The sequence below is a fragment of the Anguilla anguilla genome, chromosome 15 (assembly GCF_013347855.1).
Source record: "Anguilla anguilla isolate fAngAng1 chromosome 15, fAngAng1.pri, whole genome shotgun sequence".
Lineage (NCBI taxonomy): Eukaryota > Metazoa > Chordata > Actinopteri > Anguilliformes > Anguillidae > Anguilla > Anguilla anguilla.
Window position 1 is genome coordinate 7,777,371 of NC_049215.1, and position 26,814 is coordinate 7,804,184.

The 26,814-nt window shown below is 49.6% G+C and overlaps 1 protein-coding gene across 3 annotated transcripts in view; it reads left to right on the forward strand.

The window, feature by feature from the left end:
* Positions 1 to 21,070, forward strand: part of galnt13 (UDP-N-acetyl-alpha-D-galactosamine:polypeptide N-acetylgalactosaminyltransferase 13) — a 38,186-nt gene extending 17,116 nt beyond the window's left edge. For 2 of the 3 annotated variants that reach the window (XM_035394157.1, XM_035394159.1), the window contains exons 4-12: positions 1,403 to 1,569; positions 1,870 to 2,077; positions 3,159 to 3,329; positions 4,958 to 5,075; positions 5,624 to 5,804; positions 9,705 to 9,844; positions 11,013 to 11,111; positions 11,701 to 11,835; positions 18,104 to 21,070. In XM_035394157.1, the coding sequence (XP_035250048.1) occupies positions 1,403 to 1,569; positions 1,870 to 2,077; positions 3,159 to 3,329; positions 4,958 to 5,075; positions 5,624 to 5,804; positions 9,705 to 9,844; positions 11,013 to 11,111; positions 11,701 to 11,835; positions 18,104 to 18,244 (1,360 nt within the window). In that variant the 3' untranslated portion in view covers positions 18,245 to 21,070. Of the gene's footprint in view, positions 1 to 1,402; positions 1,570 to 1,869; positions 2,078 to 3,158; positions 3,330 to 4,957; positions 5,076 to 5,623; positions 5,805 to 9,704; positions 9,845 to 11,012; positions 11,112 to 11,700; positions 11,836 to 12,301; positions 12,332 to 13,874; positions 14,723 to 18,103 lie in introns of those variants that run through there. The other variant, XM_035394160.1, reaches the window with a different exon arrangement.
* The last annotated feature ends 5,744 nt before the right edge of the window (positions 21,071 to 26,814 follow it).

Consider the following 26,814-nt stretch of genomic DNA (forward strand, 5'->3'; position numbering starts at 1 on the left):
TTTTGTTTCTGCGCACGGATCTATAAGCCTAATTGCCTCAAAAGCTTTTGTGTATCGAAAAGATATGCCGCCAGGCAGACGTTGAACAACACGGTTGCAAAATAGCAAATCCTGCCGTGCCACTCCTTGAATAAATTCAGAGAGAAAAGGAGAAACCCTAGCTACTAATTAGATGTAGAGAAGGCAAAACAGTGGCATGTTTACAACCCGAAGGTAGCAGATTCCTTCAGATCATTTTAATGGGATGCAAAACAAAGGAAGTGCAAGCAGCAGTTGTGATGTCGCGCAAGGCAAGTGGAAACCTATGCAGCCGTTCATCACATGGTTGCGGAGCTGGGTTTGCTACCAGGAGGTTGTCGGATTTATTCCCGAACAGTTCGCTGCAGCTGCAGCCCAGTGCGAAGCGATGTGAAATACGGGGTTCTGAACAGCGGCTCCTGCTGGGTGTGTAAGCGGCGCAGTGGGAGAGGAAGCTCGAGTGCGCGGCAGGCGGGAGTACCGCGAGGCTGAAGCGCATCGCGCGACACAAACGCGACGCTCCGGCGCGTGCGTGGGCTCCGTCCTGTCCCCATTCTGTCACTCTCTCCTGTCAGGGACCCCGGGGGGGGGGGGGGGGGGGGGGGGGGGGGGGGGGGGGGGGGGCGGGGACGGGGGGGCGGCGGAACTCCACCGTCACCTCCCGCGCCCCCGGCGGACGCTCGGTCTTCGTAGCGAGCACGCTCGCTCGTGGTTTATTTATCGGCGGGCCGCGCTCCCGCACGCTCGCCTTCTCCCGCCCGTCTCCGCCGGGGCGGTAAGAGAGTTCCGCTGAGACAAATGAAAATGGCCTCGTTCCTCTCAGCCCGGGCGCGGCTCCTCTCCTGAATCTTCCCGCCTCCTCCACCCTGCCAGTCTGAGCGACAACGGACACGTGCCCTGTGTGACCGAATCACCATGAGCGTAGTGTTTTTGGCTGTTCCACCGTTAGGGTCAAATCCTGAGCAATAACTGAAGTCATATATCATGTCAGAACCAGAATGTGGTCTTACAAGTTGAATAAAATGATTGAGGAAGCACACTGGGTTTTATTGACTCTTTGAGGTGTGAGATAACAAATATGTGATTAGAATGTTTTTAACTTGAACATTCTAATGCTGATGTAACAATCACTACTGGTAATTGAAAGCAATGCAGTTCTAGAACACAGATTTTTTTTAAAACCAACGAGCTAAGGAAACTTACAGGGAAGGGGAAGTCATCAGGCTGGCCAAGTCCATGGGACAGGATGTAAATCAGGTTCTTCCCCAGTCCCAAGACACGACAACAAGATTGCTCTCCTCAAGTCAAGGCTCTCTCTATTTGTCCCACACCCTAAAACATGAGAAAAGCCCCCTGATTTGCTGTGGTTCTTGTCACTTGCCAGCTGCAAGACGAAGGTGTACCCGGACGACCTGCCCAACACCAGCATCGTCATCGTGTTCCACAACGAGGCCTGGAGCACCCTGCTGCGCACCGTCCACAGCGTCATCAACCGCTCGCCCCGCCACCTGCTGCTGGAGATCCTGCTGGTGGACGACGCCAGCGAGAGAGGTATCCGCGCCCCCACCCCGACTCTCACTCTCTCCCGCGGGAAGTCCGCTTCGCAGTCTAGCAGCTTGCGTCTGAAGTTTTAACTGTGGTTGTCCTGCTGTGCTGACAGTTTATATGATATGATATTTTGGGAAGTTAAATTTGGGCAGCAGAATGTCAAGCGATAAGTAATGATTGTGACTAATGCTGTGAATGCTGCCAACTTCGGCGCGGGGGCGGACGGTGTGGAAGAGAAACCTTGTCACAAAACGCTCGAGTGGCGCACCGCGCGTCGCCTCTGACACTCCCTCCCGCGGGCAGACTTCCTGAAGGAGAAGCTGGAGAGCTACGCGCGGACGCTGGAGGTGCCCGTGAGGGTCCTGAGGATGGAGCAGCGGTCGGGGCTGATCCGGGCGCGGCTCCGGGGGGCGGCGGCCACGCGGGGTCAGGTGATCACCTTCCTGGACGCCCACTGCGAGTGCACGGCGGGCTGGCTGGAGCCGCTGCTCGCCAGGATCAAAGAGGAAAGGTCAGAGTTCACCCGGCTTTTCTTTGTTTTTTTTGTAGAGTATTACAAGAGCTTCAGCGTTTCGTATGCAATAGCAAAAAGACCGGCAGAGAGAAACCAATTTCTGGTTCACTTTGGAACTGTAGTTCTGTCTCTGGTAGATACAGTGTTGTGGTTCAGTTGGGAACTTGAGTTCTGTCTCTGGTAGATGCAGTGAGAGTGAGCTCCACTGTTTCCTTTCTTTGATATGGGGAAGATAGAGCCCGCGATTATGAGAGGTTAGAGCTGCAGAATCACTGAGCTTCTGTCTGCAGGAACCCAGCCTCTGATCAGGTCCCTTTCCTATCCGGCTCTGACGCGTGACAGCTCTGTCAGACGCAGCCTTCTATGGTTAACGCGAAGGAACCCCTGGTGGTTATGATGACGATTTTAATAAGACAGTGAAAGGATGTCGCTGGCTTGCCAGTGTCGGAGAAGAAAAAATCTGTGTTGAGTTCAAGGAAAGTTTATGGTTAAATGTTGGTTAAAAATGATTCCACAATTGGGCTTCTGTGTTGGACAGAGATGTAAATCAGAGACAGGGATGTATAAAGGCCATTTTAAACAGTGGTGTTCCAATATAATTGTATTTAATTAGCAAACGGTTGTGAACATGGCGTTCTGTCAGTGCACTCATCTTTTGTGTGGTTTGTATGAATAATATATGCTCTTCTTCCTCAGCTGATTAAGCTGTCTGTGCTACACTGGACTTGCTGTGTTGATGTGAATCTTATTTTACAGACCCCTGCGGTCAGTAATCCAAAATAAAATATTTTTGTATGAAGATGAGCTCCTAATGAAAGGAGGAATTGTGTGAAATGTTCAAGTGTGTAGTCAGGACCCGAGCCATTTTCGTTTCTGTTCTTGGAAGGAAAAAGGTTTGGGGCTATTTCCTGTGCTAATGATTTATTCACCATAACGAGGGAATAGCTGTTTGGTTCTGCTGGCCACAGTTTCATATTTAAGACATTATTTAAAGGAGACCTGTTACCCTCGTGTCAAGAACCGCGTTGGTGCGCTAGTGTTTCTGCCAGCCTTCAGTTATGGTTCCGACCTCTCGCAGGAACGCCGTGGTGTGCCCGATCATCGACGTCATCAGCGACGACACGTTCGAGTACATGGCGGGGTCCGACATGACCTACGGCGGCTTCAACTGGAAGCTGAACTTCCGCTGGTACCCCGTGCCGCAGAGGGAGATGGACAGACGGAAAGGGGACAGGACGCTCCCCGTCAGGCAAGTGACCGGATGCGGGCGGTTCGAGCTTGCGGGTCTCAAAATGGCCGACGAGAACCAACGGATTGGCCAAAGAGTTTTCTTTCGCAGTGAGTTTAATGAAATAATGACGAACAGGTTTTGTGAGACTTTTAACACTCTCCCGATATTAATGTTTGCTTGCGAGGTCCCCCGTTGCTTCTGGTCCACAGGAAAAGGAACGTGTTTCATTAAGAGTAAACTCCAAGCATATGCTGCTGCATTCCTGTAATAGACTTGGACAGCTGCTCGCTAGCAGCGCGGTAGTAGTGTTAGCAACATTGGAGTCATTTATTTGGTACGTAGCTGGGTTTTTTACAAGAAAAAATTCATAAGATGTATTGTTTTTCTGAAGCTGGCTATGTTTCAAATCTGTTGCAGTGCAAGACCGAGGGTAGATTATTTCCTTAAAACATACATGGGTGGTCGTGTGATGTGTTCATAAAATAGCTTTATATCCAGAGTGTAATGGGGTGGTATCCTTTGAGTCCCTGTTGAATGCAAGCATTCAATGCCGCGCTTGCATTCAGTACCAGAATGAATTCTATTTAAAATGTGAGCTGTGCTGTTGCTATGGAAGAGTTTCTGCTGAACAAGTGAATAATATAAATTACATTACATTACAGCCATTTAGGAGACGCTCTTATCCAGAGCGACTTACACAGCATTCAGCATAGCATTTTACATTGCATCCATTTATACGGCTGGATATATACTGAAGCGATGCAGGTTAGAGTACCTTGCTCGGGGGTTCTTACCCATTATACCACACTGCCACCCACAGTGATGGCAGATTACCTGATAAAAGCAATGTGCAAAAGAAGGAAACAGACGACACAGAGGAGACGCGGATCCAGCGAATCAAAGGGAAGATTCGCACTGCTGCTGCCGCTGCCGTTCGTCTGAGGCCTCGGCTGCGCTCAGCGTACGCTAAATAATGAACCGCGCGGCCGCAAATAGCCTCCTTTCACGCCTCCGCCTCAGCCGCCGGCCCGCGCTCGCTCAGCGGGGCGGCAGCGCCGCGTTTTGGCCGAACGGCTCCTCGGGGGCCGGCCGCGTTCGTCCTCGCGGTTTCCCTTGGCGGGAACCGCCCGTGTCCGCGGAGCGCCGCGGTCTGTAATTTGCGGATAGCTTCAGGAGGGGGGAGGACGGCGCGGGGAGCCTCAGGTTGTAGGCCCCGGGGGCGGGCGAGCGGCCGCTTCAGCGCTCTCCGCTCGGCGCTTGCGGGCGTGCCGGCGTGCGGCGCCCTGCCGTGACGCGAGCAATCAGCGGCGTTCACGTTTTCATCGGGCTGGAAATGACTGCTCTGTGTTTCCCCCGCTAGGCTAATAGTCATGTACATTGCATATTGGAGCAGATATAGCATTTTTCTTTGCTTCCAGTCACAGTGGGTACGGTTAAGGGGGTAATGGATGTTTTTTTTTGTTGGTTTTTTTTGAGCAACCAAAATGATCAGCTGAAACCTATTTGTGTCCTTCACAAGTTTTTTGTTTCCCCCACGAAGGCCACCTGGTTATGTGATTTTGAGATGAGCTTTTTTTGAGTGAGCTCATTGGCAGGGTCTCACTGAGGTGATGCATCGCTCTGCTCCTCCATCTTCCTCCCTGCAGAACCCCGACCATGGCCGGAGGCCTGTTCTCCATCGACAGAGCCTACTTTGAGGAAATCGGAACGTACGATCCCGGAATGGATATCTGGGGTGGAGAGAACCTTGAAATGTCCTTCAGGGTAAGGCCCTCATTATTCATCTTCTCTCCTTACCACAGTTGTAGTGTTCATGAATGGCTTTGCTGTCTGATTGTTTAGTTTCCTACTTGTCCCCCCCCCCCCCCCCCCCAGTCAGTAGAGGGCGTGTTAGAATACAGACGGAAGGAAACGGATTCTATTTCTGAGGTGGTAGCGGGTGTAGTGTAAGTCTGGTATTGTGGTCTATGGAGCGGGGGAAGAAAGACAGCAATAGAGGTCATTTAAAACGCACACCATTGTGTTATAAAATACACAAAACCGGTTCAGCACACACTTGTTAGAGAAAAGAACATGCAGGTGTATCCCGTGCTTTAGATACAGATACCAGACACCTGCTGGACGTCCCAAACTGTGAGACCGAAGACAATGTGAAACTCCTCTTTTTGTGCTGAGGGACTGTCCTGTGTCATTTGAACCACCTCCTGCCTGGCGGTCATATTTTCGCCCGATCGTCGTCGTAAGGGTCTGACTGTGAGCGGGCGGGCGCTCCACTGTCGTCCCCCCCCCCCCCCCCCCCCCCCCCCACGCAGATCTGGCAGTGCGGCGGCTCGCTGGAGATCGTCACGTGCTCGCACGTGGGCCACGTGTTCCGCAAGGCCACGCCCTACAGCTTCCCCGGGGGCACGGGCCAGGTCATCAACAAGAACAACCGCCGCCTGGCCGAGGTCTGGATGGACGACTTCAAGGACTTCTTCTACATCATTTCCCCAGGTACCGCGCGACTCCCACCCCCCCCCCCCACCCGTGTCCCCCCGACCCCCCACCCTACGTTCCTCCGCCGAGCGCCGCCGTCCTCCGTCCGCCAGGAGCCCGCTCAGAACTCGGTTGTAAATATTTCATGGAACGAAAACCGAGAGATGTCGCCTGGAGTGCAGACTCGCTCTTCGCGGAGAATAACCGGGGGCGCGACCTCGGTGTAATCAGCGCTGTTCTGCTAGCGATAGCTATCTAGCTGCGCCGGGAGGACTCCTCCCCCCTCCCGCAGGCTTCTGAGTGAGATGCGCTTTTGCTGTCTCTGGAGCCTATCTTTGGTTGCGCAGTGGAAGGCAGAGCTTTTCTGTAAGAGAGACAGTGAGTTAGCTAGTGTCTGTTAGCACAGTTTTTAGGCGCGTAAATGCGTTGGTGTGAAAGTGAATCCACGCTGGGTGCGTTTACATGCACACCATCTTCTCTGAATAACGGCAGTACTCTGACTATTGAAACGTTAATCTAACCGCCTCTGTCTGATTATATCTTTATTGGCGTGAGGTCATAATGGGCGTATTCAAAAACCGCTTAAGACACCAGGATTTGGCCAGTCTTTCGATTGTTTAGGTGCATGCAGACGTCTATTTCCATCAGCTTGTTGTAACTGTGTAACTCAGAAGTCGAAAATCCCGGATGAAAACAAGCATGTATACTGTATCTGTTGAGCATATGCCAGTTATGGAAAAATCACATTGCTCATACCCATGTATACACAATAATCTAAATACTAGCATTTCAGCTAATTACTCCCAATAATAGGAGTATTGGTGTTCATGTAAACTTAGGCATTGAAATCTAGTGCATTCCTTTACAGTGATGTGTAACACAAAGTACACCCTCTTTCAGTTCTCTGGTGCTACATATTAGGACATAATTAGGACCCTGATGTAGTCCTCACCAAGTCCTAACAGAAGAGAAATCTAACCTTGTGTGAGTCATGTGATAAATAACACAGAACAGGTTTTACTTTGCCATTATTTATTAAACTGAAAGTAAGCCCACATACAGGAGCCTTCTGCAAAAAAGTGCACCCTCAGTGCCTCCATATCAATTAAGAAGGTAATTAGAACCGGGGTGCTGTTAATCCAGTCCACACGATCAGTTGAGGTTACATTTTTCTACTGATAGGACTTAGTGAGGTTGATGAGGACTCAGTGAAGGTTAATTATGTCCTAATATGGAAATCCATACAGTTAAAAGAGGGCGTGCTTTCTTATTCACATCATTGTATATTTGATATTTCCTCGATGTGTGATGACGTTCTTCTGTGCACTGCAGTTTCTTTTTAGCCCTGGGTGGCCGTGACCGTACTGTACGTGCGGCAGTTTGATTGGTTCCCTACTGGTCACATGACACAGAGGAGGGCTAGAGGAGAGAGTCTAATTTAAAAAATACAATTTCACACTTTCTGTGTGAATAATTATTTGGAAACATTACCTTTTTTTTAGAGGCACAGGTTATGCTCATTGAAGCATATGGCTTACGGTTGGCCACTATACTTGCTATATTGCTGCAGAATGGTGTGAACATGCGGCTCATATACTTGTTCGCCTGAGTGTAATTCACAGTTTAGGTGAAGTAGCCGCTAATTCGCCGCTCCGCAGTCGTGTTTATATCTGCGTGCCGTTAGCGCAGAGACGCTACGCTACGCCGAGGTGGAAGCGGCGGCGGCCATGTTTTATTCATGATATCGCCGTTGCGAGGTTTCGGGATGTCGGAATAACGCGGTGTCGCGTTGCAGTCCAGGGTTTCATTCACTATAACTTCATGACATGCGCTTAAGGTCTTGGAATTTTTTTAAATGTCTCCATCACAGTTCAACCAGCGCTGAAGATCTGTGAAGCTTTATCCGCCACCTACAGGCGGGCTGCTGTCACTGCACGCGCCAGCACGTCAGTTTAGCGCCGCGTTTAGCACGCGAGGCCTTGTTTCGGGACTTCTCTCTAATGCGCCCGCACTGCAGAATCACTTACACGCGGTGTTCCTGGAAGAAATGCTGGGGTGTATTTGGGTTTCCTGCAGTGTTTTGTGAAAAGGGGTCATGGGGTCGGCGGTGCGTGATGCGGAGCGTCTGTCTCTCGGTGCGGTGCGTGGGTTGGTGGGGGGTTGAGTCACCGTGCGTTCGGCCCGTTCCAGCGGAGCGCCGCGTTCAGGTGGCAGTAATGCGCCAACGTGCTTTTAAGCGGCCAAGCGGTTCCGCTCGAGCGCACGGGCGCGGTCATGACTGAGCGGGGTTTCCAGCAGAAGCTGCCCCCCCCCGGTCGAAACGCGACCTCGGGTTTCCCGAAGCGCCAAACCCGCCGCGAGCGCGAGCTATCGCCCGTCACCGGGCCGCCGGGGGGCGGGAAAGAGTCTCCGCGGCGCCGCAGACCGCCGACCGCCGCGGCGCAGTTAGCGCTCGGTAATCACGCCGCCGCGGGAGAGCTCCTCTCCCCCGCCGCGGGAGCCCGGCCTCACACCGCAAGCCGGAGCCTCGGCAGGGAGGCTCATCCCATATTCATAACTGACTCCGCACGCGCGCGTGTGTGGCCTCCTCGCCAAAGCGCCAGCCTCAGCCGTTCCTGGAATCGCATCGCTAACGAGTACGGTTTTTTTTTTTTTTTTTTTTTTGCTCGGTTCGCGGCGTTTCGAAAGGTAGCTCTGAAGTTTTAAATATTGATGATGATTTCTGCGGTGAATAATTTTCGGAGAAGCGGCGGAGAGCTCTGAGAATTTAGCCCCTGGTGGCTGTCACTTGGGGGTGAGTGCATTCGCAGAGCTTAGCAAGGATTTTTCCCTGCCTCTAGGTGCCACGGTGTCAGCGTTCAGTGTTGTCACTGAGAGGAACAAAGACAGCTGTAATCAAACTAATGGGCAAGCCTGCTCAGATACCCAGGATGCCGTCTTAGAGGAATTTACCCAATCAGATCGTAATTAGAGCGCAGATTTGACCTTCTGGAATTCATCACAGCTTCAGACGGCTTAAATATGAAACGAATCGGTCCCTTGAGCCACTTGTCATAAAGGTCGCTTAGCATGCTTTTCTTTAAGTGGCAGTGACTGATGATGTTAGAAATTTGAAATTGTCTCAAAAGAAAAAAAACGTCTCCAGAGAAGTAAATCTAATTGTTTTTTAAAGAAAATAAAAGGAAAATACATGCAGTCTAACATACCACAGATATAAGACGCAGTCGTGTGACATAGAGGGTCCCCCTGGTGAGCAGTCGCGGTACTGCAGCCGGGTCTCACGGTATCCTGTAGTGGTATTGCTGCAAACTGAATACACATGAAACCAGGTTTGGTGCTGCGTGTGCTGCAGAGCCGCTGGTTGTTAGAACCTCTGCAGTAAGAGGGCTTGCATCTGTATCAATTACAGGAGAAGAGCCCGGACGCTATTAAGAACATAAAGTCCGCCATGCAGTGTGGAAAACAGCCTGCATGATTACTGCAGGCTGCCTGCGCAAGCCAGTGGCTCGTGCATTATAGAGACTGATTGGGGAAGAGATACAATGGCGCCAATTCTGTTGTTCCATCTCGCGGTAGTGGCTGAGAACTGCTACAAGCACACGCATGTCTCTCACATGCACACGCATGTGCACTGCTCTGGCTGTGTTGTGATTTATAAATGCATTATCACTCACATCTTGACGCCTAACTGGGTCCATTGAGATGTCTGGCAAGGAGTGGCTTTCAGGAAAAGTGATGTGTTTTGGGATGGGGTGAATGACGTGTTTTGGGATGGGTAACTATTAACCTCTTTTGAGCAATGAACACATAAACATGAACTTACACTAAGGTATGGAATAATGGTCAGAGACTTGTGAACCAGGTTTGTGGTTTAATGGGTTTTTCCTCGGTCTGAAAGCGGTCCTGTCCCTCCTGCAGGCGTGGTCAAGGTGGACTACGGGGACGTGTCGTCGCGGAAGGCCCTGCGCGAGGCTCTGCAGTGCAAGCCCTTCTCCTGGTACCTGGAGAACATCTACCCCGACTCCCAGATACCCAGGAGATACTACTCGCTTGGTGAAGTATGATGTCCTTCAGCTCCTGCCGTGCCGAGCGCGTCCCGTGCACACAGCACAACTTGACACAACGATGCGCGAACGGGAACCCTCCAGAACAAATCCCGTCAGCTGAGGACCGGAACCCAGCTGCGGCGTCGCGACCGCCGCCGCCGCCGTGGTCGATTCGGGCGTCGCCCTCCTCGGAGAGATCGCGGTTTGGGTCTGAGTCCCGCCCGTTTGCTCAGGGGTTGGGTTTGACGATTAGGCGGGAGGCGGGTGCGTTCTGACCGATCGCACGGCGAGCACGCTAAAGGCGTGCGACAGAGGGGGACGGAGAACGAAGCGGGACGAATACGGGGCGTGCGGCGGGAACTCGAAGCGGAGATCCGGGGCGCGAGCCGAGAGGGATTGGGCGGTGCTCCCTGGCTGGATTCAGCAGGAGCGCCGGGTTTTACTCCCGTCCGGGACGCGCCGCGGTAAAAGCCGTGCGGGCCGCCACGCCGCGGCGCTGTCACTTCCTGTTCCCGCGCGAGCTGATCCACAGCGCACAGCAGCCCGTCCCTCTTACCGCCGGATCCCCTGGCCTATTTTTTATATTCCAGAAGAACGAGCGCCGTCGCAACTTAATCAGCTGCGTACAGAACACGCGATGCCTCACCGGCCTCCCAGAAGTGTATTAGCTGGATATTAGATGACTCATTCATTTCCCAAAACAAAATCAATATGAATTAGGGAAACTTAGAGAAATCCTTTGCAGAGCCAGACTTCCTGATTTATCAGGTCGTTTGCGTTACTAAATAATGTCCCTAATTAAGTGAGTTTCCTCGTAGAGTTGCGCCGGTTTTGTGAACCGGTTTGTTCTTTTATAATCTGGCTTTAGTCAATAGTAAGTGCCGTGGTGTTATGATTTTGCAGCTTTGTTTGTGTTGCTTATCAGCTCGTTTGAGAAACGTGAACTTATGGTGAGTCTGGAGGTGGGACTTGAAGTTGATGCGCCAACGCACAGGGACAGAATTAGGCCTACCACCTGATTTACTTCCTGAAAAACACAGGCTAACATTAAAGAACATAGCGGGCACTTACGAGAGGTGTTGCCGATTTGATATTAATGCTAATCCCTACAAAAACATTTGAAAATTGTCTCTGTTCAATTAGAATTTTCCGGTTTGTAACTATTCTCTGTTGACCACAGATCAGAAATGTGGAGACCAATCAGTGCGTGGATAACATGGGGAGAAAGGAGAACGAGAAGGTGGGCTTCTTCAACTGTCACGGAATGGGCGGGAATCAGGTAAGGGCTGGAGATGGAGTCAAAGTTATTTATACATTACACTCGCTTAGCACCTAGTGAAGTGTTAATTCAAGTAGGCTGTAATTCAACATCTTAAGTGTTAATTCAAGTGTTAATTAATTCAAACAGACTATATATTGAACTTGTATTCTGTACTAGATCAGCACAGATTTTACACTGAGCGTTTTGCCATGCCAATACTTTTATCCAGAATTACTTGTAACAGTGGTAAACATCGCTTAACAGTGTTACAGTCAGGAATACAAAAGTGAAATATCGTGAAGAAGGCATAGAAAACCCATTTATAATCACTATATGTAAAGTTAGCCAAACAAACCGACAATTTGTATTGTAAACAAGAGAAGTAAATATTGTCAGATAAAAACTGGTGCTGTCTGAAGAGGTGTGTTTTCAGTCCGTGTCAGAAGGGTGGGCGGGGTTTCGGCTGTTCCGTGGGAAGCTCCTCCCACCACCGGGAGCCCAGAACAGACAGAAGACGTGGCTGCGAAGTGCTGTATCATTATCGGAACGCGTCTGTTCGCTCCTTCGCCGGGGAGACGCCTCACGCCCGATCCATGTGTGCGCGCAGGTGTTCTCATACACGGCCGATAAGGAGATCCGCACCGACGACCTGTGCCTGGACGTGTCGCGGCTGAACGGGCCCGTCGTCATGCTCAAGTGTCATCACCTGAAGGGGAACCAGATGTTCGAGTACGACGCGGAGGTACGAGGAACGCCGCCGGTTTCTGCCGTCTCAGTGCGCGTACGCCGTACAGCCGTACCGCGGGTTGCCTGAGCAGGTCTCGTCTCATCTCATCTTCATGAGGAAAATCCTGAACGCGAGTTTCGGCCACCAGGGGGAGCCGTAGAACAGCCGTAGATTCATAATATGCATTACATCAGCGTTCGCAGTTGTGTAATGCGACTCAAAAATGTCTGCCTCAGAATTGAACTGAAATGCTTTCGGATAACTTGCTAAGAATTATTCTGTGAAATGTTTAGGGTGCCTGGATGTAACTGAAAATGTTGCAAATGTCAGCATTATGCTGAAATCAGTACCAAGCGAGCACACAAACAAGCACAAAATGTATATTTTTTATTATGCAAAGGCATATGTCTGATTGTGGATGATACATAGACGAAAATTCATTCTTGCTTATTCATTAAATCCTTGTTTTCTTCGTGTTCAGTATGTAGGAAAGTGGGAATATGATTTTCAGGTAAGATGCGTTCGGTGTTGTAGACGACTGCCAAGTGTAGCTTTCTTTGTCAAGTGAATAGTTAGTCCTGTGTCAGATCACCTGTTATCTGTCAGTAGTCAAAGTTCTTCGTCATTCGATTAGTTAGTAGTTTTCTGCCAGATTATCCATCTGTAAAAAACGATATTGCACGCGACTATTCTGACCTAGTTTCAGAGTTCCGCATTTGCCTTTTGTTTTTCATATAACACGAACGGTTTAATAATTGATAAAAAGCGGCTTTGACTCGCGTAAATGGGCTGTCATTGCTGTCAGTCAAATTCCTATTTTTAGAATGTAGCGTTCCCCGTGGGGCTGACATTACTGCTAAACCGATGGTATTATCCCCCTAATGTATTCTGAAGTCACCGTTTAACTCTAGAACAGCTGGGTCTCAAGCACCTTTAAACAGCCACAGACCGTTAAAATATGCTTGCATTTAAACTGCGATCGTATTTAAATTCAATATTTACGATCGCTCATAATGCTCTATCATTAGTAGTTTAATTCTCTGGGACTGCCATTTTGTGAGTTACTCTGCGGCCAGAAAAGGTGCTTTCCTCTTCCGTGTCCAAGGGTGGAACAAAGTAAATTTCTTTTTGCCACAATGTACTCCTCTCTCAGTGACCATAACACTTCACCCAGAGGCTCAAGGAAAAGTGACAGATTACATTTCTCAGAAATAATAGGTCTCAGTCTTGTGCAACTGGCTGTAGCGTCACCCGGGCAGGGTTTGAATTGCCGGCGACTCCTCCGGCCAATCAGGCGCCCGCGTTCTTCGTGCGGTAGCCGAGCAGGAAGTGCGGTGCAGTGGCTGCGCGGTTCGGTTAGCAGACCCAGATTTACAGGAGCGGCAGCCGGACACCTGTGCTAGCACGCAACCTCCCGAGTTAATGGAGGACGCCGCTGCGTCAGCATTCAAAGCATCAAATCACCAATTAGCATGGGAACGCGCGGACACTGCGAGTAATACGAGACTCGAGCTCACCCACCGGTTCTTTTAAGTGTTCAGAACAAATCAATGGATGTCAGGCTGTTATGTGAAATAGGGCACATCTTAAACTCTGTTAAACTTTGGCAGTTTTGTATTATACGGAAACAACTATTTACAGCTGAGCAGAGAGCTAATAAACATATTTTTATGGGTGCTGTCTGACACAATACTTACTGTGCTCCTGTTGTAAAAGATGTGCTGCGCTGTTCTGTGCTAAATATTTAAGATTAACTATTTTAATATGACCAGTAAAAAAAAGTTTAAAAAAAACGTCGAATTGTTCAATATGGCGGTTTTGAAAACGGTCCTGGTTCTGGAGAGACTGTGCATGGGGGAGAATCGGCACTCACCTAGCGTGTACGCAACGCTGTCCACACCGACGTTCACCCCCCCGTGTTAGCGTAGCGGAGATGACAGCTACACCCCCACCACTCCCCACTCCCCTCACCCCCCCCCCCCCCCCCCCACACGACGGGTGCGCGTCTGACGCCTCTGTCCCCCACTCCCCCCCGCCCCGTGTCCGTCCCCCAGAAGCGCACCTTCCTCCACGTGGCCACGCGGTCCTGCCTGACCCTCGGCAGGCTGGAGGACGGCTCGTTCGGCCCCACCGTGGAGCCCTGCGACGCCGGGCGCCTCCAGAGCTGGAGCCTGAGCAACTACACCCGCCGCGCCGTCTTTAGGAAGGTCTTTCACAGCCCCACCGATTACTTCCTGTAGCCGCTCGCACGTGCGCACAGGTACGCTAACTTAGCGTTAGCACTGCTATCAGTAGCTGTGTCGTGTGAAGAGCTAGTCCCTTTTGGTGGTAGCAGTTGTCTCTCAAATAAAAGAGTTGATTGTGTGTCCCTTAGCTGTGTTATCATGGAGTTATGGGATATTTCTGTTGGCTTTAGTATTATACAGTTCTCAACTCATTAGTTTAGCTTATTATGTTCGCTCGCTGTGTTGTGGGCAAATCTAGTCAGTTTGGTGGTAGCAGTTTAGTCTCAATTGAAAGTGTTTATTGTGTGTCCCATAGCTGTATTGTTATGGAGGTGTGGAATGTTTCTCATGGCTGTAGTATTACACGGGTCTGGTCTGACTCATTTTGTATATTACATGTAGACGCACGTGGCGCAAAGTTGGAGAACGGCGCTCCCCGTCGCCGCGGCGAGGCCGCCGTTGTAGGCGTACGAGAACGCTCGGAGGCGGCGTGTTTCGGCGGCGTTTACGACGACTTGCGAGCGACCTTTCGGAAAACGGCCGCGGGAAGAACAAAATAGAGCGAAGACGCGCGAACCACGGCGGACATCCCCCCCCCGACAGCCCTGAACGACGACGCCCGCGTGTCACGTCTCACGGGACCTTTTACGCGGCTCCCGCTCCCCGATAAATCTCACTCCACATCTATTTTCCAAGTAAATATTTTATTTCGACGTGCGGACGGAGCAGCTCCACGCGCCCGCGTGCGGTGGCGGCGGCGGCGTCCTTCGAGAGGGGGGGCCGAGCCGAGCGGCGGCGAGGCGAGGCGAGGGGGGCCGTATTTTTTAGCGGCTGGTTCGCGCGCGACCCCGAGAACGCGCCCTCCCTTTGTTCGCGGGCCCTTTTGAAGTGCGCCTCCATTGTGAGGGGAGGCTTTCATGCCGGCGCGGCGGCGCGGAGCGAGAGAGGGGCTTTGGAGAGCGTCCTCCTGACCTTGGACAGCTGCGCTCCGCTCCGACGGCCCCGCTTTATTCTCCCCGGCCGCCGCACTTCAGTCGGCCCGCTCCCTTTGTGCCCGGCCCGGCCCGCCTGTCCGTCACCGCCCGCCCACTTGTCCTGCATATGTATGTGCGTCTCTCCGCTTGTCAGGCCCACTGTCATTGTTTATCTGCTGCTCTCTGCTTCCCTGCCTGCCTGTCTGCCTGGCTCTCTCTCTCTCTCTTACTTTTTTCTTTTTCTTTCTCTCGCTTTCTCTCTGTCCCTGATTCTGTCTCTCGCTCTCCCTCTCTTTTGCTCACTCTGTCTCTCTCTTTCTCTGTCAGTTGCTTTCTCCCTCTGTCTCTCGCTCTCCCTGTCTCTCTCTCCCCTGCTCTCTTTCTCTCTGTCCCTCTCTCTTGCTCACTCTCTTTCTCTAAGTATCTCTCTTTTCCTCTCTGTCTCTCTCACTCTCTTTCTCTCTCTCGCTCATCCTCACTCTCTCTCCCTATCTCTCTCTCCCCCCTCTCTCTCTCTCTTTCTAGCTCTCTCTCTCCCTCTCCCTCCCTCTCTCTCCCCCTCTCTCTCTCTCTCTCCCTCCCTCTCTCTCCCCCCTCTCTCCCTTTCTCTGTCTCTCTCCCTCCCTCTCCCTCCCTCTCTCTCTGTCTCTCTCTCTCTCCCTCCCTCTCCCTCTCCCTCTCTCTCCCCCCTCTCCCCCTCTCTCCCTCCCTCTCTCTCTCTGTTATATTCTCAGTTGCTGTGTTACTCAGGCTCTCAGGCTCATGTCCCTGCTGTGTGTGTGGTACTCTGGTACTCTGTGTGCTAGCGCGCTCCGCGCCGCGCGGCTCAGGCCGCGGTGTGCGTGCTGTAAGGTGAGTCACGCGCGGGGCTGGGGCGTGATGCGGGCTCCTGCTGGAGGTGAGGTGTGAGGCAGCACGGCCTGCTGGGCCCGCGGGCACGCCGAGCCAGACCAGGTCACATGACTCGCCACTCACCCGCCTGCTTACCTGTCAGATTAACACCCCCCCCGTTACGTCTCCACCGACACAGAAATAAACCGGGGGTGTTATAATAACAAGCAGGTGTGGCGCTTCCGGAACCTTCTCTTCTTGTCTCCGGTACTGTGCAGTTCGGCCCACTGAAAAGGCTTTCGGGTTCTCCGAACCGCGCCGAGGCGGACGGACACGCCCGGCACCGGCCCGCTCCCTCAATCTCGGCGTTCGAACGCCATCCGCCGTCCGGCGAAAAATCACGTAGTCATTAAACGGGAAAAGTCCCGGTCGGGCGGGCTCTCCCGCGTTTCCGTCGCGGATAAAAAAAAAAGAAAGAGACGGACGGATCCCCTCGCCGAGGGCCGAGCGTTAGGAGCCGTGCTCGTTTAATTAGCGGGGCTCAGCTGCGCACACACGCGGGGAGCGCCGCGCTAGCCTCCCGCCCGCCGCCGGGCCGTGGCGGGAGCGCTCGCTGCCAGTCACCGGCGCTGAAATAATAATGAGCGGGAGACGTGGGCCCGCATTTTTTATCCCCCCATTAAATATGCATCCGCGGTGCGTTTTCGTGCCGCCCCTTCGAAAAGTGGGGCATTGCAGCGCGCCGAACTCGTCCGAAAAAAGTTTCGCCGCTTTCTCTTACTTGGTCGCGCTCGTTCAGCGTCGGTTGGAAGGAGACGTAAGTTCGCCCCAAAGATATAGTTGGAACGTGGCTTCGGATTCACCGTGAAAGACCGAGATGGATCATTTCGACGTCGTTAAAGGCACGGAAGGCTCCACCTGTCGATGTTTTCTAGGGGAAAAAAACGAGATTACGCCGTTAGCGTCTGTGGCGGTTAGCCTCCTCCGTTTGTTTACGACCTTTGCCTTTTAGCTGCTCGTTCAAACGAGCTTAAACGTTAAAGTGAATTTTGGCCACTGATGTAAAATAAATATATTCTGCTTCATCGAAGCTATTTAGAAATTCTCTTCTCTTTGCTCTTTTCTCGAATACAGAATGTTTCGCATGCTTTTAATCGTTACAAAGGGCTACTCTGGTTAATAATGATCTTTTCATTTGAGGGTAATTGCACTAATTATTTAGCGTTAGTGAAATTTGCATGCCATGGCAACAAATGGCATGAGCACCTAATCCTACGTTTTCATTTTTTTCCTGGAGTACAATTTTCTTTCCAGCCAATCAAGTTCAGTTAGATATTTTGAGGTAAGTAAATCATTGCATATCTTTTCTCACTGATATGCTAAGTGCGTTTGGGTCCTGGAATATTCCCTGTAAATATTCCCAGTATATACATTCATTCCGTTTCCTGGGTTTCTTTCTCATTTTCATAGGACTATAAATGTGTTCTCAAAATATATTTCAACAAGAAATATGTTCTCAAGCTCTTGTCATCGTAATGGTGTTTCTAACTAGAATGTTCCGCAATGTTCCTGAATCATTTCATGTAAACTGGGTGGGTTTGGTTGGTGTGCCTTCCCCAGTTGTGTAAAGATGTAGTTTAATACACCCCTCCCCTGTTTTGAATTCTGTTTCATGAGGCGAATACAGAGTACCTCCGTCTTCACTGCTGTGATCGCTCTGAAAAATACATTCCTACCTGCAGCCTCTGACAGAAATTCCCCTGTAGAAAAAAAATAATCATTTCACTGAAATTCCTCTCAAATGTGGTGGCACTTTGACAACAGTTTTACCCCCACCCCTCCAAACGATCAGTTAGATTCCCGTCGCTGACGGGCACATTGTGGCGGGGCACAGTCGCGCTGTACGCCACAGAACGCGGCGCCACGCCGCGTGCTAAACTCCTCCCGAACCTCGTTATGATCCGGCTGTCGCACCTGCCGGAGCTGAGAGTCGCTCGACGCTTCGCCCGCGCGCGTCCCCGAGGACGCGAGGCGTCTCGTCTGAGCGCGCTCGGGCCGGGAGACCGCCGCTTCCTGTTTCGCCGCTCAGAACACGTCCGCTCCTGCGCGTCCCTCCAAGGCTCCGCTAAAGCGGAACCGGGCGGTTCGCGTCCCGAGCGGCCCCCGCCATCGCGGCGGCTTGTTTTCGGGAGGTGCTCAGCCTCTGCTTCTGCATTTCCTGTCCCTTCCCCCCCGCCCCCCCCCCCCCCGCAGAGGCTGACGCTCCTGCACGTCAACAGCAACCAGTGCCTGGACATGCCGTCGGAGGAGGACAAGATGGCCCCCACCCTGAGGGACTGCACGGGCGCCCGCTCCCAGCAGTGGCTCCTGAGGAACATGACGGTGAGCGCCTGAGAGGAGACCCCGCCCCCCTGCCCCCCCGCCCCCCCACCACACCTCGGTCCTGACGGGGGACTGCCAGCCACAGACCGCCACGGCCACTTCCTGTCACGCGCATGGCCCCCACCCACACTTCCCAAACCCCCACTCCCCGCACCCTTTGTACCCGGCTTTGGGGACAGGTGGCCCGCTCCTCCTCTCTTCGCGACCCCCGCCCCGGACGCTCCCCTCGTCCGGTTACGACGCCTCGCGTGTCTGTTTTCGGGGGTCTGTCCGGAGACGTGTCGTCGCGCGACGCAGCCGCCGTTGGGCCCGGCGGCTGTGCGGTCGCTGGCCTGCGTCGACCCGTTGTCCGCGGCGACTGCCGCTCGGCGGGGTGACGTCAGCACTGCCGCGTGACCCTGGCGCACGGCGGGATTTACCCCCGCCCCTGTGGAGAGGTCTGAATTAGCAACAGCGGGTCTGCAGAGACTTCACAGGCAGGAACGGACCCCGCGTTCGCTCTTTTGTACACGCCAGCAGTCTGACGTGGCAATCAAGCTTAATAAAAATGGATTCCTGTTTTGCCCTTAATTAATCTTTTTGTTTACTTGTCTTCATGACATTTCATGTTTTAAACGTTCAACCACTGAATTTAACCACTGAACTGAGTCCTGATTCTGGAACGGCAACGTGGTGCGAGTGCTCGGAAAAAGTTTGAAAATTGTTTAGCTGTAGAACATGTTATCGATTGCAGAAGAGTGTATCATAAAACATTGAGCGCTATGACTGTTATTCTGTTATGGGACGTAATTATGAGGATTTGTATATATCAACAGTATCTGAGGCGTTTCAGTTTATCAAAGAAGTCAATATGATTTGCCTCAGTATAAACGTGAAAAATGAATACTGTGAACTGAATGCATCAATCAAAGAAAAGTCACATAAATATCGCGTATATCATATAGGAATTATATATATGTGCAGTGCATTTCTACCATGCACTGCAAATGGACTAAAATGAATTATCAAAAGGATTACGTCATGCAATGTTCAATTATTAGGGTCTCTAAGTGCTTTTTGCCCCTTTTCAGAGTGATACTGCATATACAGTAAATATTTATTACTGATGCCATTATGCTGTTTTCTTTCATTATTTTTATATGTTCATGTCCATGCATAATTGAATGTCCGAATACATTTAAATACACAATTCGGTTATCAATGTGCATATCTCATGTTCACTGTATTGAAGAGCTTTTGTTTAAGGTTATCTTTCTCTTTTTTACAGTGGTTCAGAATACAAAAGGTAAAATAGAGAATAACAGACAGTATATGAACTGCTGTTTTTAGCTAAAGGAGGTTATCTTGGGATTGAAGCGATGCATTAGATATCTTGTAATATTTGTCTCTGCTCTTTGCTGATATGTAAAAATTCCTTTCCCTGTAGTATATTATGACAATCTTTGAAGAAAGCATGTAATCTGTGGTATATGACACTATAATTCACACTATATTTGCATTGCATCGAAGAGGTATGGTCAATGACAGCCATTGAAGTGCTATGTATAACTGCAATATTGTTTGACATGATTTAACACAGTCTGATTGTGTTGAGTACAAATATCTGTTCAGTACATTACTGTTAAACTCACTGAACTCACTGTTGTAAATGCACCAACATTTCTTGTTGAAGTATGTAGTTTTAGCCTTTGGGGGTAACACTATACATTAAGTCGCAGCTATGCCTGTGCAGTTAAATTATAACTAATTTGGTAACAAGGGGTTATTATTGAGTAACTGCAGGGTAGGTACCATGGAACAACAGTTAGCGATATTCTTAATAACGTGAATATTTTTGCACTCATTGCTCATATCTTCATGAAACATAACAAATACACCTTGCCTGTTAATTTGACTGTGTGTCTTCATGATATGGAAGGATTAGATTTTAGCAGGAGGTATGTAACAGGGCCGGCCTTGTTTCGGGTGTGTATTTACTCTAACAACGCCACTACCTGTCGTTCCGTGTTACCTACGTTGGAGTTACTCAGTAATAGTCTCATTAGCCTTACGCGATTAGTTACATTTTAGCTAAACAGGTATAGCTGCAACTTTATGTGTTAGCCCTTCGGCACTAATTCGCACTGTTAACATCTATTGGGATTTTCTTTTCTTGACATATCACTAAGCTTACATTTTCATTATGTTTACATATTGTAAATACTATTTACAGTAATGTTTGAACACCATTGTACATACAAAAATATTTTTGTAAGAAATAGCTATACGGAAGCCCCGCGCCAGTGCGCAACATTGGTTTCCGCCCTAAATCGAATTGATCTGCAGCGTTCGTTATATATAACCTTTCATCCGAGCCCCACTAATACATGTAGCATTCAGCGGACGGTCAGTCTTCAGTCCACGGCCACAGAAGGGGGGTGTCGACGAAATTGCGGATTTCTCTCTCGTACCACAGCTTGTGAAATCCTTGACTCTGCCCGAAGAATGATTGCAATGATTGACTCACATATGTTGTTATTTCTGCGACGGAACAAGGTCAACGTTTTAAATTCTGCCGTTTTATTGAATTCCCCCGTCCAATCAGAAACTGTGTACGTGTACTGTTGACCTTGAGGTCAGATCACAAAGGGGCTTTTTCAGACCGCGGCTGCCGTCTGTGCATGAATAAGGAATAGCGATGTGGTTTTACGTTTGTTTCGGTCTTAAAGTGATGCTACCTGTTTGTACATTTTTGTGAAGACTAAAACGAAATTCTTTATTTGTGACAAATTGACAATGCTTTTATTGATAATGAATGAAACTGTGAATTTCAATAAATCGGCCTAGTGTGCAATAATATGTGCGTTTATTGCTTTTAAATTATTTTTACTCTCCACAGGTCAACTTCAGCATTATGAAACCCCAAGCCCTTGTAATTTTGTGATTGACATCCACAGATGTGGAGTTAATATGAGAAACGTGTAGAATAAAACTGAAAATGAAGAACTGAAGAGATAGGATAAGATCAGGATTGGGCGTAGATGACGCTTATATGTCAGTCTCCTTCTTTAAGATCATTTTCTTGGGCTTAAACAGGACTTGAAGTGAAGGTTGAGGGTTAAAAGTCTAGTAATTATTGTTAGAAAAATGCTGCCCTAGTTCCAAGATTAATATAGCGCTGATCACTTAAATGCTTCTTCATGAGCTGGAGACATTTTTAGTGTTTATAGTAATTACATACCCTTGGATATGCAGCATGTACCCACTTCTTGCTTGTAGAAATTACATCTAGTCATTGAGACATCATGACCCTCTTTATAAACATTGGGGTTTGGCCTAAAAAACCCACTCATCCATCATGGCTGATCTGTCCATACACTGAACGCACATTCACTAACAGTAAAGATTTGTTTCAGTTTTTTAAACATTTCTCAGAGTTATAAGTGAAATCTGTTGATGTGTTATTGATAAAATGATAATGATACGGGGCCTCTTAATATAAAAGACTGAGGAAGATCCACTGTGGGAAAATGCATTAATTACCCAAAAAAGTGAAAACAATCGACAAAAGATAACAAGAGACAAGTTCCACATTTGTGCCTTGCGTGCCTCAGTACACAGAAAGACGATCCACCTATCACATCCTTCTAGTAGTAGTTGACCTCTGTCTCCATTTCGATGACGACCAGTCTCAAACTCCAGTCCTACTAATCTGAGTGCCCCTCTAATATTGTTTGAATGTCTAGTGATCTGAGACCTACAGTTCTGATTACACATTTATGTTACCCAATTTGACGTTTTAATTCAAATTTCATTTATCTCAACATAGCACACACCAGACAGCATTTTAATGAATACATCAAATATTTTGTAGCACAAGTTATAATTTGTCTTACCAATATTTTTTTTTGCTCTTGTATGTGGGTGTGGGATGTGATTTCCTTTAATCATCACTTTACAGCAAAGGCAATGTAAGCAAGGGGAAATTACCATGTTGAATAGAGGCAATGAAATGAAGTGGGTGAAGATAACAATCAGCCTTAACTAGGGCTTTCTTAACCCTTTGGAGAGTAGGTTTTTTGGAATGTTTTTTTCTCTTCAGAATTCTAAGTCTGTATTCTAGAACTCCACTGCTTTTCATTTCCAGTGGTGATTGTGACATAAGCATTAGAATGTTCAGTTAAGAACGTTCTGATCACGTGCTGAAAGGGTTAATCATCAGTGCAGAGAGCATGTTTCTCTACAGGTAGTATTTCAGTCTCAAATTTTTATGTTAATGTTCTCCAATCTCTCCCAAAACTTACCCTGTGATTAGCCCGCCCAGGGACTCTCTTACATTCTCTTCCTTGTCACAAATATGCAGGAAAGAGATTAGTACAACGAAAATGATCTTTATAGAATTACATAAGCAGAGCGGGGCCGCATTGATGTAGTACCTCTCATCAAAGTTCCCCGCCTCCCTGACTCGACCTCAGATGACAATCTCACGATCGATATTCCCCTGCCTTGAACTGGAGAGGGCCACTAGAGATAACCACAGCACTCCGGAGGCACTGCCTAGCTAACTATACGTGGCGATCAGACGCCGTTTCTCTCCTCTTATGCTCATTTTACAGTTTGTTTTCCAGCTGAAATGGCTGTTTCTCACAACCCCGAACTGTTAATTCAGCTGTAATTTGTAAAGGACGCTATGTAATATGCGCGAGGACGCCCGATTGAATTATGATTGACTAACCGTCGAGCGGAATCGCACTCGAGCCGCACACGAAGATATCCGAATGGTGTGTGTGTGGCCTGCGATAGATTGGCAGCCCGTCCAGGGTGTATTCCTGCCTCTCGCCCCCTGCCTCTCGCTGGGATAGGCTCCAGCACCCCCCGCGACCCTGCCCAGGATAAGTGGGTATAGATAATGGATGGATGGATGGACAAAGATATGCCTGAGACAGACTCAGCTCCTGGGCCTCTGCAGGACGACTGCTCTCTGTGAGGGATCACTGCCAGGGCTCAGAAGACGGAACTACAGGCCAGGAAAGCCCCAGGTATAAACTACAGACAAGCGGAGAGACGGACCCATGGTGAGCTCATGCTGACTAGCTCATGTTGTTGCTCGGTTACCGGTGTGGCTCCTCCCGTGTTCCCTAAACAGACTCAGGTGGTTTCATTATTTCGGGCCACAAATGTCACCTTACCGCAAAACGCATCCCCCGTTTCTACTTCACCACACCGCTGTCGATTTGAACTGCTGCAGGTAAGTGCCATGACCTCATAGGTCTACCAAACTGCTCCCAGTGATTGGCTAGTGTCCGCCCAAGTACTGTATATGCCATTTAAAACAGCCCTTGTATTCTGGAGGGCCAAGTTACCTTATACATTAAAATAGGGAAAAATTATGAAAAATACGAATGCATTACAGAAATAGATGCATGCTGCATTGTAAAACCCTGGTTTCCTCTAGCTGTGGGTAGTCCTGTATGATGTTCCCTCTTGCAGCCAGTGTGTCATTCCTCCAGAGGGTGTCTCATGTCCGCGGTCTCTCCTGCTGTCCACGGCAGCGCTTGTGCTGTCTTTCCCCAGCTGTGCTCCTCACGCGCGCTGGCACGGAGAGGTTTGGCTCGCCACACGCTCCCATCTGCTCCTCTCTCCTGTGCACCAGCCAACGGACTGCCCTTCACTCACGCATCACTGGAGAGAGGCAATCAGGCGCCCGCACACGCACTCACATACACACGCACACACATGCACGCACACATGCACATGCACTCACATACACACACACAGACACACACACGCACACACATGCATGCACATGCACTCACATACACACTCGAATGCACACACGCACACACACTCACATACACGTGCATGCACATACACACCTACACATGCACACATACATGCATACGTACATGCTTGCACGTGCGCACACACACACACACACACATGCGCACACACATGCACACATGCAGGCACACCCACACGTGCATTATTCCCACTCTAACTAAAATAACTCAATGTTCTCTCTGCTTTCAGCAGGTCTGAGGGGATAATGACTGCTTGATACAGCTGATTCATGTGCCTATTGTTTATTCCTTATAATCTCTGTTCTCTTGTGTGTACACATCTCCCTATCTCTTTCTGTGTGTGTGTGTGTGTGCCTGTGTGTGTGCATGCGTGTGTGTGTGTGTGTATGTGTGCCTGTGTGTGTGCATGTGTGTGTGTGTGTGTGTGTGTGTGTGTGTGTGTGTGAAGAAAGCTGTCCCTAGGTTGCTAGAAGTGCCAATGAGCCCGTAATATCCCATTAATGTCTGATAGGAATTGTTGCCCTTGCAGGCTTGTGTCCACAGGTTTTTTTCTATTTTAATTATGTTTCATTTACTAAAAAAAGGGTCTAAATTGAACTTGTTTTCTTCATAAGCCTCAAGGAAGGTTCATAGGGCAGCAAACTGATTAAAATACAAAAAAACCTGAAAATTATTGAGTTGAGTTGATTTGCAGACTATATTTACATTTCCACAAGCTTCGTATTTTTGTCCTTTTGGAAGGTTTAGCTAGTAAACTATAGCTACCGCTATTAAGAGCACCACATAGCTGTCAGCGTGCGTGCGTGCGCTTATTTTAACGGGATAAGATGAAACGTTGCCGAACTCATTCGTTTGGGCGTTTGCATTGGAGTTCGCGTTCGCCGATAGGCTAATTACGCCGCGCCGCGCGCGGCTTCGCTGCACGGGGCGGATACGCCGCGCTTTCAGTCAATATTTGCAAAGCTCTCCTAGGCAACCACTCCGGCGTAATTAATGAGCCCTCTCAGGGCGCGATCTCTCTGCGTAGCGGGAGCTCTGTCATAAGAGACGGGCCGGCGCTACACCTGCGAGCGAGAGGCCTCGGGCGAACGCGGGCTACGCGGGCTATGCGCTAGGATAAGATAGCCGCGCAGCGAGCTGGGATAAGATAGCCGCGCGGCGAGCTGGAGAGTGGCTCCATTACGGAGGGAGAGGACTCAAAATAACATCCTAATGGCGTTTTTATCTGCGGCCGTTGGCCGCGATTGTCGGGGCTTCCGATAGTTTCCCCCCTCCCGATTGGACGCTAGCTCCGCATTACGATGAATCTGCTGCCACACTGCAGGGCGCTTGTAACTGTTAGTTTCTGATACCCTGTGAGTCGCTCCAGGTGAAGGCGTTGGGCAACGGCGGGTCAAATGAGTTTATGCCCTCGTGCCGTTTAGCCTACTTAACATTCACAGTAAATCAAAATGTGGATTTCTTCCTTGATTGCCTTCCTTGTGCTTTGTTGTAGCTATTCCAAACTAGACCAATGCGAGTGTCCGCGCCACGCGTTGGAATTTCTAGCTTTCTTTTCCCGGTTAAGTAGCAAATGCAGAGCTCAGAGATGGAACGTGCTGTACCGGCATATAGAGGTGTACAGATGAGTCTTCGGTCCAGGGAATCAGCCGCAGCACATAAGCCCCATTCGATAATTTTACAGCCTTCTGGCTGCTCCACGCTGAGCTGAGAGCTCGGGTGACGGAGCGCGGCGGGAGACAGTGGAACCAGGTAATTAAACACAAAATGTACAATCTTGACGGTCCTGGCTTCGTTTTCATTTGATTAAAAAAATCAACGAACTGAGGAAGTCTGATTTTGGCCCGAGCGTTCGCCGCTACCTGCCAGCCGCCTTTTTCGTTTATTAGAGCTCCGATAATTGTCGCGGCGCCGGAGAAAGCCGGTTCCGCTTCGTCACGCTGGTTCTTGGACGCATTCCAAATGGAGCTGTTTTGTTTTTCGCAGCGCATTTTCCGTGGTCACGAATACATTTACGTTTATTTCTGATCACCCTCCATCTTCTGCTTTTGAGCAATCCTCAGTTTCGCTTTAAACGAACTCACCGGGCAAGCACCGCTTCCATTTATTGTATTCTGTTATATGTAGTAGAAAATTTGAATTTCGTAGATATTTTTTACTAAATACAGTAGAATCCAACGTGTGTATTTGTGTGTGTCGGCGAGAGGGGGTGGGGGGGGGGTATTAGCTCTGCTAAGAACAAATAACGTGATAATAGCTTGTCTTAATGTCTTCCTCTTTATGGCTAATGTGTTCTTGATTGTGAATAGGTGTGGGTCTCTGAACTGCCGAGCCGTGATAGCTCTGGCTGTATTTTTTTGTTGGACTGTAGGCCTACATGTAGAGAAGAAGCAGAGTGTAAAGCCCTGAAAGAGCTTTTCTGCAGCGTTTCACACAGGAGGACAGAAGGAATTTGAGGGCTTTACTGTGGAAGGAACCTGCAGTGGAATGAAGAGCAGGTTTAATTAGCTTTGATCAGACGGGAGCCGACTGGACACAGATGCAACACCACGGGAAACGTGGTTCAGAAACCCGGCACCCCTGCCCCCCCATAACCTCCCACAGCTCAAACGTGCACATACACACACACACACACACACACACACATACACACACACACACACACACACACACACACACACACACACACACATACACACACACACACACACACACATACACACACACACACACACACACATACACACACACACACATACACACACACACACACACACACACACATACACACACACACACACA